General features: G+C 39.2%; 1 protein-coding gene across 3 annotated transcripts; it reads right to left on the minus strand.

Moving 5' to 3' along the window:
- Positions 1-41: 41 nt before the first annotated feature.
- p4ha2 (procollagen-proline, 2-oxoglutarate 4-dioxygenase (proline 4-hydroxylase), alpha polypeptide 2) lies at positions 42-16,775 on the minus strand. 3 transcript variants are annotated; one of them, XM_056731828.1, is made up of 15 exons: positions 16,619-16,775; positions 15,466-15,566; positions 13,883-13,979; positions 13,658-13,809; positions 10,223-10,378; positions 7,066-7,305; positions 5,061-5,251; positions 4,369-4,545; positions 4,220-4,290; positions 2,923-3,022; positions 2,792-2,845; positions 2,521-2,586; positions 2,164-2,232; positions 1,943-2,039; positions 42-405 (listed from the first exon to the last, which is right to left on the minus strand). In XM_056731828.1, exons 2-15 carry the CDS (start codon positions 15,551-15,553, stop codon positions 335-337), a joined length of 1,629 nt encoding a protein of 542 aa, XP_056587806.1. In that variant the 5' UTR covers positions 15,554-15,566; positions 16,619-16,775; the 3' UTR covers positions 42-334. The 3 variants fall into 3 exon arrangements, 2 of the variants coding, with proteins under 2 accessions (XP_056587806.1, XP_056587807.1); XM_056731829.1 differs by lacking the exon at positions 2,521-2,586 and adding an exon at positions 2,646-2,705; XR_008904740.1 differs by lacking the exon at positions 42-405 and having other exon boundaries at positions 1,970-2,039; positions 2,521-2,705.
- Positions 16,776-18,190: the final 1,415 nt, after the last annotated feature.

An 18,190-nucleotide genomic window follows, 5' to 3' on the forward strand; every position in this document is an offset into this window, starting at 1 on the left:
TAAGAACTGCTCACAAATACTACAAAATGAAATATACAATATTAAAGTTCAAATCTTTTATTGCAAACATAAAAACAAGGATTAAAAGAACAGAGCAATAATTTATGCAGGATATAAACACACACACACACACACAGAGTGGTCTGCTGTGACATGATGCATCACTGGATCACTTTACATCCATCGAGAAATATCAAACACTAAAACAGCAAATCATCCTCATAATGACACTTGATTAAAAGAGAATCCCTGACGGAGAGAAAGCGTCCGCACAGATCTCTCAGGTCTCTGGTGTGTGTGTTGATGTTGAGACACTGCGGGTGTCAATCCTCCATCAGTCCGCTTGAGTCAGGCCACACGGTCTCCTGAACTCTTGTCCTCTCTCATGAATCCATTTGTTTGACACTGTCAGAGGAAACACAACACACTCACCAAACACTTCATGACCTGCTTTATTTTACAGCAGAAAATATTCATCACATGAACAAAGAATGAATCCTGTAAAGATACTGTATAGTGTTCATTGTGAGTTCATGTTAGCTGAAGAAATGTCCTGCAAGGTGTCACCAATAAACTGTTAGAATATAACTAGTGTATAACAAACAATCAACGTGTCAGAATGGACTGCAGATTTAGTTGAAATAAAATACTGTACGTCCCTCACTCAATGAATGAAAATCAAACACATGTTGCTTCAAGTATTTGTTTAATTATTGTAATGATTTGTCTAGTCATTGGTTCACATTGTTTGTCACATGGAAGGATAAATGATATTACTTCATGTGTGAAATACTCCATAAAGAGAAGTGGGATAAATGGGCCATTTGACAGAATTGGTACAAAATCAGAGCTGGAAAGATCTTCCACAATTGTTTTATGGATGCAAATTGTAGAATATCAAAGGTTCACATGTCTAGTAATTGTGCAATTCATTTTCATATCGTCATTTCAGAAAGTTTTGAAATATTCCTCCTCTAGTCTCCACAATGTTGTCACTACCAAAGGTCATTTATATAATTTAATAAGAAGGATTATGTTTAAACTCATTTTTAAATATATTTTTGCTATTTAAAATTGTTTTCACATGTAAATCAATAACAGTTACAAGTGTGTACTTTGAGATTTCCTGTATTTTTAAACCAATCTTTATTTGTAAAAGGCATTTTTGACTAAACATGATTCAGAAATGTTGGTAATGTTTTAGTAGTGATCACAATATTTAAATTGCACATCTGAATCAGACTTTCAACATTTCATGTTAATATAAATTACTAGCCATAAAATACAACATAAATACAAACAACTAACTATGTTGCACATACGCAGCCAGCACAAAGAATATAGCAGACACACACCTGACAGTAAATACCTCACATACTATATCGTACTTCATCCCTACAAAAACATACTCAAATACTCATGATTTGCATAACTGAACACAGATTTTCATACTTTTGAACACATTTACTTTAAAATAATAAGACCGATCTACTTACTGTTTTTAGACAGCTATTAGAGAGAGGGACACAGTCATGATTCTTGATCAAAAAAATAGTGGCGTGGCTAAAATCCAGGACACAATTTATTAACTAAAGTTTAATTATTAAAAAAGAAAAATATATTTTTTGAACTTCACTTGCTTCGAAATGCAAAAAAACGTTATATAAAGTTGAAATGTACGGGTTTGGGACACCCATCTACCAACTGATTATATATGGCAAATATTATTGTGGGTTTCATTAGATGATCTCAGTAAACAACTGAATACCTTTTTTTTTTTAATAAAATGTGTGTTTTTTTGTTGGAAAGCAGTTTGCACAAATTCTGTAGAATAGCCCATATAGCCCAATGTGATGTGTGTTTAGATATCAGATCATTTTCTGCTTCTCATGTTCTCATTTATCAGATGAACATCATAATACAGAGCAATCCGACTGCTTACCCCATTTACTCCCTACAAGAACCGGACAGGCGGCGTGTCTCGTCCTGTAGTCTCCTTCACCGCTCTTAAAAAGATTATACCAGAACACCGCCGTTCCCTAAAACAACACCACCACACGTCAACACAGACTTATGATTAATACTGTCTGTCATCTCCGTACAGAACGGATCGAACACAACCTTCACTTCTTTACTTTTCTTGAAGGGAAATGATCACTGTACCTTTCTAGGCCTGATAGTGGCCCCAAAATCTGGAAAAACTGTAGCTCCACCCGCCTCCACGTCACTCATCTGTAATCCACAGACATCAATCAGAATGGCACACAAAACACACATCATCCACGCGTGTCTGTTGACTGTATGATGTCAGTTCTGCTCGGGTGTGTCCAGACATGAAAGCACGGGTGTGAACCTGTGTTTACTGTAACGTCTGGACTGATCATTCTCATTCCTCATGTCTTGAACAGAGACAACACTGGCATTCCTGAAGTGTGTGCGCTTTACTGGTGGAGCGACCGCCACATGGATCACACAACACATGAGACGTGAAGGCAGACACCACCACATACTCATACTTACATAATGTAAATAAGTAGCCACACGATTTCCAGTGCCTAATGATTTGAAAGCATCAGGTTCATCTTTCTATGAAGACAAAACGTGAGAGTAAAGACAGGCACAAACACACATGCGCGTGTACTTACGTAGTTCAGATAGGTGGCAAGTCTATTTCCATCAACCATGAGGTTGCTGTCAAAAGGACGCTGCAACAGACGTGTGCAACTTTTATCTCTCTTCACATTTACTCTGCCAGTGATGATGATGAGGACACGTGATGAACGGATCTTACCCTTGAGAAGTCATAGTGTGGTTCATATTGACCTCCGACACCATAGTTAGCCACCTGACACACAACACAAACACACAACATTAGCAATTCAAATCAGAGGAAATGAACCCACGGTGTGGATGAGGAGTCACCTGAAGAAGCTCTGCCGTGTCCACAGATAATCCAGTGATGTCTTGTATCCTCTGATTGACCCGTTCCACCACCGGATCATCATCACCATCCAACCACGCGCTGAACACACAACACAAACACGCCTCTTATCAAAACAACATCTCTGTGCCTTTACATCGCCAGTTGAGTTGGGATGTGTTTTTTTAAATGAGCCAGAAACGTGAGCAATTTATTTCATTTGAACTTAAAGGTATCGGTTTCTGAAGACGGCTCAGGTGTGGTGCGTGGCCGAGCTTTATGAGCAGCATTACACCTATGTTTCCTGTAAAGGGTGTCACAAACCAATCAGAAACACTTCATGAATAACTCAACATATGACACGCTGTGCCACGTCTTTAACACCCAAACACATGACTGTTATAACGCTGCATGTTGTTTTGTCTGACTGAACACACACCAGCACCGCGCAGCTTCTGTCGTTACCAATGACATTAGATTCGGCTGCTTTCAAAAGAAGAAACAATGACACCGGGAGTAAAATATGAAAGCAGCTGTGCTCAACTGTGATCTTTTGACTTATAAAGGAAGTCCTTGGACCCTGAAATATCGCACGGAATTGTGTTTCCTAGTATTGATTTTATACCTGATTTTGAAGGGCTAGTTCACTCAAAAAATGATTCTGTCTTTATTTACTCACAGTTATTTCAAACCTGTATAAATGTCTTTGTTTTGATGAACAAAGGGAAAGATATTTAAAAAAACCTGAAGAATGTTCAGTTCTGCGGCGCCATTGACTCACATAGCAGGATAAATGATTGTTGTGTTGTGTTGAACACATCATGAGATATTTAGAAGAATTGAACAGTTCTGGGGCACTGTGGACTAGCATTTGATTTTGTTCTACTTTGGAAGTGAACAATGTCACAGAACTTAAAATTGCTCCAAATATCTTCCTCTGTGTTTGGCAGAACAAAGAAATGTATACAGGCTTGAAACAACTTGAGGGTTAGGAAAGGATGTTTTGGGTGAACTGTCCCTTTAAGTAAACATTTTCTAATGGACTCTAGATGATTACAGTGTTTGTTTGAAAGGCATCTTTAGAATGTTAACAGAAATACATCTACAATGACAAAACATGTAAAGGTGTAGACAGGAGGTTCTCGACCCTGTGTTACACACACAGTATGTCATTCTGAATCCATCATCTTTCTATATGTTAACATTTGATTATTATCTGTGTGTTTCAGCTGGTGTTTTCTGTACAGCTGCTTTTTACAGCCGTGTTGATGATCCTGAGGTGAATGTGTGTGCGCTCACCTTTTAGAAACTCTGTAATGGGCGACAGTCAGAACGCCAGTTTTTGGATCTCTCACCGTGGCCCTGGTGAGCTGAACACAACAACAGGAGACAGACGTGTGAAATGAAAGTCAAACATGTCTGATGGGTTACAGAACGCCGGCACTCACCTTGGGTTTGGCTAACTCCTTGATCTTCTCAATCTCCTCGTCTGAAAGAGCCTCCAGATAGCGAACGATATGAGGACTGTCCCACTCGTCCTCCTCCTTCATGGGCTTCAGCAGCAGACGTGGATTCCTGTTCCCGTTCTGATAGCGACAGAAGAGTCGGCTGCTTCTCTGAGAAGTCTGCGGTTCACACGATTGATAATCATTAATGTTCATTCATTTATGCCGGTATCATGTGATCTTCTGGAATGATCTGAGATCCATGTAGGGCTGGGACCATTTATACTGTATATTTTTAAGCTCAATTTCTCAATTTATTACAGTTAAATTACGCCACATCTGAAAGCCAGAGGACGCTCTCTGAGCAGAAACTCTGAGTATGGGACACAGAAGAAGAACACAGGTTGGATTACAAAAGTAGTTTGGTGCCAATGATGATATTCTATCGCTGTTATTTTCATGATAATAAAGAACATTTCTAGTGATTTATAGTTTTTCAAATGCACGTTATAAACGACTCAATCTCGTAATGATTTTAGATTGAGTACATCTTCCTACTGATCAAAGAGCCGTAGTTCACAGAAGAGCTGTGCAGAAAACACACAGTGGATTTCAGAATGGGCCGAGACAGGTATAACTAGTGTGAATGGATATATATGGTCACGGCCCTGGATGGACGATTACTCTACACGGACCATTTTCACTCCCTCTCCTCTGCACAGGGCTTCATAGATCTCTCTCTCAGGCAGATAGTCTTTAGGACGCTCATAAGTGTCCAGCTGAATGGGTCGCTCATCACCAGACTCTTGAGTCACGTCTCTCAGCTCTTTCGACAGAAGACGCTCAAAGTAACGTAGGTTCCCTCCTGCCCTCTGGTGGCCGGGATCTGCAGGTACACAAACATTTCCTCTGTTACAATAGTTTATCATATAGCAAGAGCAGCATGTGGTTGCTGTTCTGTTGTCATTTGCTTTGTTACGTATATATGATAATACAGCGAATATATCCTGTTTAATGCTTGACAAACATAAATAGCTTAACACATTCTACATAACAAAAATGGCAATTATTATATACCACACACACGTCACATGTTGCTATGGTAAAGCCACTTCTTCACAGGGCGTATAGCTTTTATAAAACGGTTATTCCATATGCGTAGCAAGGCTTCATAAAATAAAGTAAATAAAGTGATATTTAGACTATGTAATGCAGTCCTCTGTCATAAATGGGGGTATTTTATAACAGCTTGGAAGTTGGCTTAGCCAATCAGAATCAAGGACCAGAACTGACAGTTTTATAAAAGCATAAATTACTGTGGCACTATTCACATGACGTGCCAGTACTTCATTAAGCACATGTAAGGCCCACAGATCTATTAACATGACTGGATTGTGTCTAGAACGCTACAGCAACGGCAGGAGGTGAAGGCACCAGAAGCGATCGCGCCGCCATCTTGGTGTCCAACTGACAGAGAGCGCCATTAAATCTTACATAAACCCTTTTGCAGTTTATTAGGGACGGGATACATTTTGAGTTCACATGTGTGTTAATTCTGGTGTTTTTTCCTTTGTTTATTTCGGGCAGAACAGCGACGTATAGAAGGCGAGTGTGTATTTCAAACTGTTGTAATCACACGTGTTTGAATGTTTAAAAATAAAGCTTCATTACTTAAAGAACATATAAAAAGTTTAGTTCCACAATGAATTTAAAAAAAAAAAAATGTTTCTCTTGTGTGTTTTTTGTTGATTAGCTGTATTTTTTAAGTTATTACGGCTTAAATCAAAACACATCAACTGCAGTTTGATAGATATTACTTTGTTTTAAAAGTCATATTTCTTATTATTCATTCAGAGTTATCTGATTTTGGAACCAAACTCTTCATATATCGCCTGTGTTTATCTGTAGATTTCAGAATAAGCCCGTTTGTCACATGTCGATATGTCTCTTGAGTCTGCTGATCTGATGTGTACGCTACTGTCATGAAAATGAACTTATCTCTGCATATATAAAATAAGATGAGAAAATCCCAGACTTTCAATAATGAACCATTAACATGCATTTGCGTTGTAAGAATATACTGTGAAACTTTAGATATAAAACAGGGACGGGTGAGTTAAGGGGTCGCACATCTGATGCGGAAGCGCAGCGTCGAGTCTATGACAACTCTGCTATGAACGTGGTAGAGTCAAGAGGTTTTCTGTTATTCCCAAACAGAAATATACATCTTGCAGCATATGGTGAAGTTAGTGTGAACATTAAAGATGAGTTCAGACAAAGAACATCTCACTTAATGTTAAATTAAGTGTGGTGCGTTGTTTCGCTGCAGAACTCAAAACAGCGTCCCGAGTTGTAGCATAGCACTGCCGACACGTGCAGAATGGCGACGCCGGTGTGTGTACACTCATAGAAAACAATATGCTCATTTTTACAAACAATAGCACTACATGCGCGGCACTTCAGCATCCAGTGTGCGACCCCCTTTAGGGTTTTATGATTCATATGGGATAACTCCCTTTTCATTAAATAGAATGTCTGGGCACACCAACATGGCGGCGTGGTAGCCTCAGTGTAATGACGTCATGAGCAATCCAGTGATTTCTATAGGTCAGTACATCAATGACATTAATAAAGCACACGTGATCTGCAGTGGACATCAATTCAACTGACAACTTAATCTACAGAAAAGAAAGAGCTTACCGATGGCCACCAGGCGTCGTGTGAGCTCGATAGCTCGTGGAAGGTCACCCATCTGATAGACGGAGTAACTGAGATAATCTAAGATATCAGCCTTCAGCGTCTTGGCATCTTCTCCAGAATCCATCTGTTTAAGAGCCTGCTGCATCCACAGCACGGCGTGATAGTAGTCGTTCTCATTGTAGGCCAACTTCCCCATATCAGAACAATCATCTACTGTCAGCAGAGCACTGTAGCGCACCCCTGTGGACATCACATCAGTCATCCAATATCATATCTAGGGATGTGCCGATCCGATACTTTGTCCGATACGGACGTTTTTGCTGAATCGGGGATCAGACTGATGGGACCGATCCAAATCTGATCCCGTGCTTTGGCCGCAGATGTTACTCATAAAGCTTCAAATGGAACTTCAAAACACTGCGACTCATTCTCACACAATAACTCTTGAAACCTCAGATTTAAACTGTTGTATGAACACAATACCCAGTGTGTTAAACACATAACATATCTTTACTCTTTGTGTCCTAATGTTATGAAAATGAGGAGCAAAGATCCCCGCAACTTCAGAAAGAGAAAGTGCATTAAGTGCATCATTCTGTGTCCGAGATGTGCATGTGCACTTTTGTGTCTCTCTGCACCTGATAGTTTTGTGCCATAAACAAAGATCAATGGTAGTAGTTTAAAAAAATTATATAATAAAAAATGACCTCACTACATTATCAACCACATTCGGGCCAATTTTTATTCCATTACGCTTCATAAATAAAAAAATATATGTTTTAGCCTTTAATATTGTCCTTAAGTACATAAAAAATCCAGTTTCTTTCTACTTAAAAAGTAAAAACAGTGCTAGTATCAGATCGGGGTCTGTATCGGGTGATACTCAGAATTCAGGTCTCGGATCGGTAAAGGAAAAGTGATATTGGAGAATCCCTAGTCATAAATGTTCACTTGCTGCTTGATATATCCCACCCACTAACAGATGTGGTGATGAAGAGATAATGAGTGTTATTCACTTCACCTGTCAGTGCTCATAATGTAACGCCTGATCGCTGTAAATCAACATCATTCAGTCTCTGCAATTATATAATGCATAATCAAACAAACTTGCAATATTTAGAGATTGTCGCAGTTTCTTCATAATTTGGCCGAAGACACACCAATCATCACATCACGCATTCCGTCAAAACCTAATCCAAAAGTCAAGCAGAGATACTATAGAAGGGTCTGTAACACTTATGATATGATGACATCCATTGTCATCTACAGTGAACCCTTTGGGCTTACTTGGATTTCTTCATAAATTGGTCATAAAATGTGTTCTGATCTTCATCTAAGTCACAACAATAGAGAAACACAGTCTGCTTAAACTAATAGCGCACAAACATTATACGTTTTCATGTTTTTATTGAACACAACATGTAAACATTCATAGTGCAGGGTGGAAAAAGTATGTGAAACCCTTGTTTAATGACTTCTCCAAGAGCTCATTGGAGCCAGGAGTCAGCCAACCTGGGGTCCAATCAATGTGATGAGATTGGATGTGTTGATTAAAGCTGGCCTGTCCAATAAAAAACACACACCAGTTTTGAGTTTGCTGTTCTGAAGAAGCATTGTCTGATGTGAACCATGCCTCGCACAAAAGAGCTCTCAGAAGATCTACGATCAAGAATTGTTGACTTACATAAAGCTGGAAAGGGCTACAAAAGTATATCTAAAAGCCTTGATGTCCATGTGTCCACAGTAAGACAGATTGTCTACAAATGGAGAAAGTTCAGCACTGTTGCTACACTCCCTAGGCGTGGTCGTCCTGTAAAGATGACTGCAAGAGCACAGCGCAGAATGCTCAATGAGGTGAAGAAGAATCCTAGAGTGTCAGCTAAACACTTACAGAAATCTCTGGCACATGCTAACATTTCTGTTGACAAATCTACAATAAGGAAAACATTAAACAAGAATGGACTTCATGGGAGGACACCACGGAGGAAGCCACTGCTGTCCAAAAAAAACATTGCAGCACGTTTGAAGTTTGCAAAAGAGCACCTGGATGTTCCACAGCACTACTGGCAAAACATTCTGTGGACAGATGAAACCAAAATTGAGTTGTTTGGAAAGAACACACAACGCTATGTGTGGAGAACAAAAGGCATAGCACACCAACATCAAAACCTCATCCCAACTGTGAAATATGGTGGAGGAGCATCATGGTTTGGGGCTGCTTTGCTGCCTCAGGCCCTGGACGGATTACTGTCATCGATGGAAAAATGAATTCCAAAGTTTATCAAGACATTTTGCAGGAAAACTTAAGACCATCTGTCCGCCAACTGAAGCTTAACAGAGGATGGACGATGCAACAGGACAACGACCCAAAGCATAGAAGTAAATCAACAACAGAATGGCTTCAACAGAAGAAAATACGCCTTCTGGAGTGGCCCAGTCAGAGTCCTGACCTCAACCCGATTGAGATGCTGTGGCATGACCTCAAGAGAGCGATTCACACCAGACATCCCAAGAATATTGCTGAACTGAAACACTTTTGTAAAGAGGAATGGTCCAAAATTTCTCCTGACCGTTGTGCAGGTCTGATCTGCAACTATAGGAAATGTTTGGTTGAGGTTATTGCTGCCAAAGGAGGGTCAACCAGTTATTAAACCCAAAGGTTCACATACTTTTTCCAACCTGCACTATGAATGTTTACATGTTGTGTTCAATAAAAACATGAAAACGTATAATGTTTGTGCGCTATTAGTTTAAGCAGACTGTGTTTCTCTATTGTTGTGACTTAGATGAAGATCAGAACACATTTTATGACCAATTTATGAAGAAATCCAAGTAAGCCCAAAGGGTTCACATACTTTTTCTTTCAACTGTATTTAGGTCTCCTTTCCTTCGTTGCACTGAAGCGGTTAGCATTAGCCCTTAAGTTTTTTTGGCTAAAGGTTTCCAGACCTTCAGTATGAATGAATCAATAATGTTTTCACGCCAATTCAAGTGGTATTTTTATCTTTTTCTGTAAAAAACAAAATTTGAATAAAAGTAAAATTACACATTTTGTGCCGCAGAAATCACAAAAAAAAATCTCTGCAAGATCCCGTGGAGACGCTCTTGAAATGACGGCATGTATGAATGTAGATGTCAGAAGAAGAGTTGAAGTTACCTGTGAGCTGCTCCTGACCTGGCAGTGTGCCTTTAGAAAAACTCTCAGAGTCTAGTTTATACGTGTCCTGCAGCCGCATCAGAGCTTTCGCCGCTCCTTTCTCATCTTCTTCATCAGGAAAATACTGTCTGTGTACTGACATGTTAGACAGAAAACCTGAAGAAGAGGAGGAGAACATCAGGATCATCAACATGTGTCAAACAGATGAACAAATGGAACAGGTTGGATGTTTTGTCTTGTGGTCTCATGTCATTGTTGGATGATGAATGAATGTTCTTAACATGAGTCTTGTAGGACAGACTGACACACTGACTGTATTTTAGTCCAAACTTGTTTAAGTTTCGTTGTAAAGGAAGACATTCTTCAGATCCAGGTGGCAACACATGCTTACACAAGTTCACATCAGTTTGAGAGAGTTCACACAGTTTGCCAATTCCATTCAGTTCTTATTTCAATTTGATTCGATTAGTTATCAATGTTCCCTTAAAAAATGTAAGATATGCAGAAACAGAATTGATATTGAAATACAAATGCTGGTCAGTGAACCCCTAACTAATGTATTACATTAACAATATGGCCACACAATAATTGTTTCATTACTTATACTTTACTTTTAGTAACAAACAAAGCACACATTACTGTAAACACATTATAAACCCTTAGTACTTCCCTAGAGAAATTCATTACCAACCTGAAACATGTTTGAGAAATAAAACACCCTCCACCATAATCAATTTTGTTTGGTTAAATTAAGAATTCATCAGAATTTGAGAATTCATCTTTTTTACCGAGCCGAGCCGAGCCCTACACCGCATCAAATCATAAAAATATACCATAATAACAACACATTTCATCTGTTTAGACACTGAATCCGGTTGAGCCTGGTTTCTCCCAAGGTTTTTTTCTCCATTAATCAATCATTGGAGTTTGGGTTCCTCACCACAGCAGGGCAGTGTTGGCCTGCTCACCGGGAGACTGCATTCATTCATTTATTTATTTATTTAGAAATTAGATATTATTTATTAGAATGATCTTACTCGTTGTATAAACACCATGCACTGTGCTGTGTTCTAACTTATCTGTTTTTCCTGTTTGCCCTGTAAAGCTGCTTTGAAACAATACACATTGTGAAAAGCGCTATATAAATAAACTTGAATTGAATTGAAGAAAGGGTCATTCACACAATGAACCACAACTATAAAATACAGTTTGAAAAATGGTTCTTCATTTAGGATTCATAAAGCAGAGTTCACATCACAACTATAATGATAAAGATACAGAGAGACGTATGGTTGGAGTCACTTTCTGAATGTTTTTTCTAGCTGAAGAATGATAAAACATGCTGTGAAACAGCCTCAGGTGGATCTCTAATGTTTGGTTATTGATGATCGCAGCGTGGGTTACATGTCAGAAAGTGTTGTGTTTACATTACATACTGATGTCACACAACATCATCATTATCCTCCACTTGTGTGGATGCAAATGAAGAGTTGGGCACCAAAAAAATCATCTTTATTTATTGTGCATTCCAACTAATATCAATCAAACTGTAGTTGGTTCCTTTTGATTTAAGCAATAATAACTCAACAAATACAGCTAACTAACACAATAAAAATAACATTCATTTTTTTCAAATGGAAGAATCTCATTTTGGAACCAAATTCAGGGTTCATACACATTTTTACCAATTACATTCCATGACTTTTCCATGACTTAAAGTTAAATATTCATGACTTAATAAACAGTAGTTCTGAGGCACTCACAAGGAATAGAAGTTTAAAAAGCCTTTATCTAAACTTGGCTATCCATTAAAAACATGCCAACATGTTTCAGCCTCTGTGGCCTTCTTCAGGGCAAAAAAATGCTGTTAAATTTGCCCTGAAGAAGGCCACAGAGGCTGAAACATGGTGGCATGTTTTCAACCGAACAAATAAATGTATACAGGTTTAGAAACAACTAGAGTAATTCATATGAATTTTTAATTTTTGGGTGGATATTAAAAATATCCCACGTGCACGTAAATGGACGGAAACATGTTTTCTCTTCGTAAGACATGCAGAAACTTGGTTAAGATATAAGCTTGGTTACATTTATTGCATAATGTATAATCTGTAAAAGCATACAAGCACCTCAATGATTTAGTTGTTCTAGACTGCGTAGAGCGCTGATCAAACGTGATATTTGGCAGCCGGAAGAATCAAGTGTTGTACACTCACGAGTGATTTCTTTCATTGTGCAACGTGACATTCACCTGACGAAACATTGTTAAAAACATAATTCGGATGCATTGTGTCTTATACCACTGCTAATTTTTTCCTCTTTGGGTGATCTGAGCTCCCGCGTCCCTCCCTGTACTGTAGCCTGCATGTCAGACTCGTTCCACAGACTTTTGAGATCGGACCGTTCCTTGAGTTGCCATGTATTCATTCGGAGTGTGAATACACATTAAGAAACTCATCAATTAACATTTATCATTAGAATATAAATAAACATTTTGGCGGCCGCAGTACATTATGAAAGTAGCCCAAAAACCCACGGCTCCATAATTTTTGTATAAAACCGCGACCCTGGCAACACTGGTCTAACTGTTTAGCCTGTAAATAGTGATTCAGGCTTTCATCACACAAAATGACATATACTCGTTGCTTTGATACACTAGCCGAAGTCAGTTTCTTAAAATAAGGAGCCACTCCAAAATTACACATGAGCACATCTTGTAGTTATCTGACTGTCGGGGAACATGACCAGAAAAAGCTGGCTTATGTCTTCACAAGACTTGTAAGAATTGTGAGAATTAGCCACTTTTAGCGCCCACAGTACCTCTGCAGTGAGGGTTTCGTTTCTGGACACATAGTCATTTTCCCGGCATTGTTTATTTTTGCTCAGCTGCAACTGAGTTGCCCCACGCAGAGAACATGTCACGTGACGTTACTGATCGCCCGAACGAAAAAATTATTGCAATTTGAAAACCAATATTATCAATTAAACAATTTCAAGTACACGGATATTTTGAAAAACAAATTTCCATGACTTTTCCAAAACATTCTGAGTTTATTCGTTTTCCAAAACTTTTCCAGGCCTGGAAATTGCCATTTTAAAATTCCATGACTTTTCGAGGTTTTTCATGACCGTACGAACCCTGCAAATTCTTCAAATATAGTTCTAGTTACAGTTAGTGTTACAGTTAGTTTTGTAATGTGAACTCCTCTAAAGGCCTCTTCAAAAAGATATTGTGCATCTGAACGCACGTGTCTCTCACAATCTTAAAGCTCATCACATGATAACAAATGAATTTAGATTTCTAGAGTCTACACCACTAACTTTATGTTTTCGATATAGGCTACACTGTCCCTGCGACGTTGTATATCATCTGCCTTTATTTGTAAATGTTTGAGACACATTTGGACTTTAGAGTTAAAGGGTTTTATTGTGTACCGTCTGATGGGTCCTGAAGCACAAGACTCTCCAGCTCTGACCACTCTGTGTTCAGTCTCTTCATCAGTTTGTAAGCGTTCACCGGATGAGCCAAGAATCCTTCTGGATCTGATGTGGACGCTCGTGTCAACAAATCCAGTTTATTAGCCCAGCTGCAGTCACCCAAACACAACATTAACACATGAATGAGTCACGGCTAGAGATTTATGTGGGCCAGAGATTCACCTCTTCACAGCTTCTAGTTTGGTTTCTTCTGCTCTGATGTATTCCTTCAGTGACTGGACCAGCTCTCTCTCTGTGAAGATCAGATCTGTCATCTGGCCTATCAAAGAAAGGGGAAAACATTAGCACCATCTACCGAAAGAGGCAGAACAAAATTCAATTCTGAAGAGTCCTTCAACAAACCAACAATGTGACGGTTAGAGATGAGACAGGACAGATGTGATTATCATCGGCAAGAAGTCAATGATCATGACACAAAATGCTTCTCACAAACCCACAGTTGAGCAGATCTTCAGAAGAGATTCAATAGGATCTCAGACCACATTTGAATGTTCCTTGTAATGAATTTGTAAAAATGGCATTACATGTTAGGGGTGTGCGATATGACGATATTAGATCGCGAACGATTAAAATGACTGCACGATCCACTTTTTCGGGAAAATCGTTAAATCGTCCTATATAGTGCTGTTCTATAGAATTCGTCAACATACTTGCGATAGATTGCGCCATGTTAACAAGCTCGTATACGTTGCTTGTGAATTCAGTAAGATTAAGTGACGCGGTCAGTGACGATGGAGGGAAACACGGAGGACTTGGTCCCTAAAAAAAATTCTCCATCAGTAATAATGAAATGGTTTGGGTTTTCCCCAACTGACACGGCCCAAACAACAGTTATTTGCAAATGTGGCAATGATAAGATTCGAGCGTCGTAAGGCAACACAACGAACCTTTTTAACCACCTCAAAATAAAGGGACTGAAAGAGTATGCCGACAGTCAAATTATAAGGGTATCCCACGCGAGTAAATCAGGTACAACCAAGCATACGGAAACTAAAAGGCTTAAACAACGACTTTAGCGAAAGAACCATTTGAGAAAAAAAAACACGTATCTGTATGACAGAATGAACAAGCGCTGGAAAGATGTCACTGATGCGGTCGCATTTTACCTGGCCAAAGACATGATTCCCATAAAGACTGTGGAAAATGAGGGCTTTAAAAAACTGCTCAAAGTCGTAGATCCACGTTACGAAATACCCAGCCAAAAATATTTATCCTCCACGCCCATTCCACAGCTTTACTCCGAGTGCCACAACAAGATGAAAAACAAAATTCAAAATGTAAAGTTTTTTGCTAACAGCTGATTTATGGTCTTGCACTTGCATTAAATATTAACTTGATTAAAATATTCTTCATAATATAAATGGTAAAGAGTATATTTTTATATGGGGACTTAGTTTGGCTGTACTGAAGCCCCTTTAATTTGCAAAATAGTCTTAAAACCAACTTGAAGAAGAACCGCGATAAAATCGTGAATCGTGATCTATCTGGAAAAAATCGTGATTTGAATTTTTTTTCTAGATCGCCCACCCCTATTACATGTGACATATTTTTGGGTAAATATGACGGGATTCTAGTGGGTAAGCACAACATTCACAAACACTGACTTAAAGTCTAGAGGAACATGTTGGCCCAAACAATGGAAGACATGGGGAGTGCTAGGAAAACAGTCTGTGCTTTCAGCCGTTGAGTGAGAACACCCACACACAGTTCTCTCTGAGACAAGATGATGTTATTCAGAAGTTTACCGATGGACGTGAAGATTTCTGCTCGGGTAGGAGAGGAGAGACACGCCAGCGCCAGGAGCAGCGTTAACATCTTCACACGTGTCACCATCCTCCAGCAAAACCTTTGAAAGAACACACAGAGACATTGTGTAGAAATGTGCAGAATGATAGTGATGTTGTCACTGTGAGTGGGAAGGTTGTTTAAGAACAGATGCTCTAGACCTGTGCTTCTCAACCTTTTTGGAGTACATCATATCTCAAACCATCCTCATTGACACCTTCTTGAACACCACTTTATGTGTGGATGAAGCCTGAAGAGCGTTCGGCTTTTCATGTTAATGAAGGAAACCGTCTACATTTAGAGATGAAATTGAAATTCACTCCCATCATATTCGAGCTTTCCGGCCCTTCTGATGACAGACAGAAGAATCTGAAGATCACACTCCACTCATCTTTGATCTCATCACGAAGAAATAAGCTGTCTTAATGTTAGAAAGACATTTTTTGACAGCAACCCACTAGAGCCATTAGAAAGTATTCGTGAAGTGAAGGCATGGGAAAGATGACGTCATCTAGAAAGTTCTGCTCCACTCACGACTCGAGCGCGCGCGCGCGCGCATGTCATCTGATCACTCTTAAACTTACTTTTACATTGTTCACTGTTATTCTTCGGTTTTATAAACAAACACAGTTCATTATACACACAATACTTTCATCAACATATTCTGCTCAGATTATAACACTTTCACGGACGTCCACCGTGTAAAACACATAAGAACAACATAAAATCACAACACTAGTACACGTATAGTAACGTTAGCCACTATAATATACTACAGTATGTTTAATGAGGGAGTAATTAAGTACATTATTTAAAATGCAATATTATTAAATTCCTGAAAATACGTCGTGAATTAAGTTTGTTTAAGAAATGACAGAAGGCACATGTGATGATCTCGTGTGAGTTCAAGTTGAACAGTTTCTCTTGTTCGTGAATGCTGTGTGTTAGTCTTCTAAATAAACGAGCGTTTTACACAAATAACGCGGAATGTTTGAAGGCAAGAAGACACCGGTCACGTAAAGAAATCAAATCACTTACGTTATGTAACGTTAGTGAGAAATGTTGCATGCAGACGCGTTATTCGTGAATCGTGAAATATCGGATAGGCCTCACCTCAGCGTTTTCGGGATTAAAGTGGTCAAGCGAGCTCGAGACAGATGTACCGAAGCCGGTTCGTCAGATTTCTCCGTTATGTTTCTGATGTTTCGCAGAGTTTTGGTCGCTGCCACGTACAGAAGAGGCGTGTCCACGTCTCGACGCGGTGCGAAGATGCATTGGCGTGTGGCATCAAAGTCTCGCGAGAACTATTTTAAATGTGTGATTTCGCGTCGCTCTCGCGATACTTTAATAGCATATGCCGATCGGTCTGCGCGGCGCATGGAAGTCGAATCTACACGCACACAATGCGCCTTATAAACGCGCACTCACATTCCTTAACGCCAACGTCTCCCGCAGAAGACCTTTTAAACACATCATGTTTGTTTCATCATATTTACACCGCGTCTCAGTTCGAAGGCAGTCATGGAGGTTGTCTATTAAGTTCAGTGAATAAAACAATACACTTAACAATGATTTCTCTTAAGATGTAGTTTCAATTCTTGCCTTGAAATGTAACGGATGCTTTACTCAGATATAAAAAGTGACATACTAAACCTCAATCACGTATAAATGTGCCCGAAAAATTGCGATCATTGGCGGACTCATCCTTCAAACTGAGACGCAGCAATGAATGTTAGCGTTTAATCGTCGTAAAGTTGATTCTTTTATTTGAGCTGGAGCATGTACGGTGGTTTACGGTAAAAGACGGATCATGCCGGACTGCACGTTTACATTTGACTCGAGGCTTTGCTGGTGAGTCGTTCAGTTGATATGTAACATATATTTAAAGCTGATATGAAAAGCATTTTTAAACTCTATATTTTGTTTACAGGGCAGTCCCGGGCTATCTTCACAAGAGTTTCAGTCGCATCTATTAGTGTGTTGTGGCTGCAATTGCATATCATTTTTAATACGTTACAATGCATTTAATTAATAGATGTTGTTTTATGTTTCACATGAGGTAGCGCCCAGCTAGTCACTGAAAGCATCATGTGCGTGACATAAAATGATATGAAGGCAGGGCTGTCACGATAAAACGACGATAAATATCACGTGATTTATACACAGCTTTTGAGTGAAGTAAGGGAAAATGCTGCTGCATCTGAAAGCCAGAGGGCGCTCTCGTGTGGAATCTCCAAATACGCACTGCAGAAGAAGACCATAACACGTTCTAGGATCTAGGACAGGGGTATTCAATTAAAGTTCCAAGAGGTCCAATCTTTATATTTTCTTCCAACGGAGTTCCGGAAACATGTGTTTGGAAAATAAATAAATATTGAATCAATTTAGCCCAGTTGGATGTACTGTATAAAATATATGCTCTTTTATCAGGCCATTTATTTGGAAGGAAGCCATGAACTTGGAGTTGCTAGTGCCATGCTCTAACCACTGAGCCGCAGGAAAACCACGTACTTACAAAATGCCTTCTGTAGAGCAGTTTGTCCCTTCAGGGCTACTGTAGAAACAACACAGTGAATTCCATACAAGAAGACCTGCGGTGTATGTCGCTTGAAATAACTCATTTTAATATAATAAAAATATAAAACCTCATTATGTAAGGTCTTTATACACATTTTTTTACTCTTC

This window comes from Triplophysa dalaica, chromosome 19, assembly GCF_015846415.1.
Source record: "Triplophysa dalaica isolate WHDGS20190420 chromosome 19, ASM1584641v1, whole genome shotgun sequence".
Taxonomy (NCBI): Eukaryota; Metazoa; Chordata; class Actinopteri; order Cypriniformes; family Nemacheilidae; genus Triplophysa; species Triplophysa dalaica.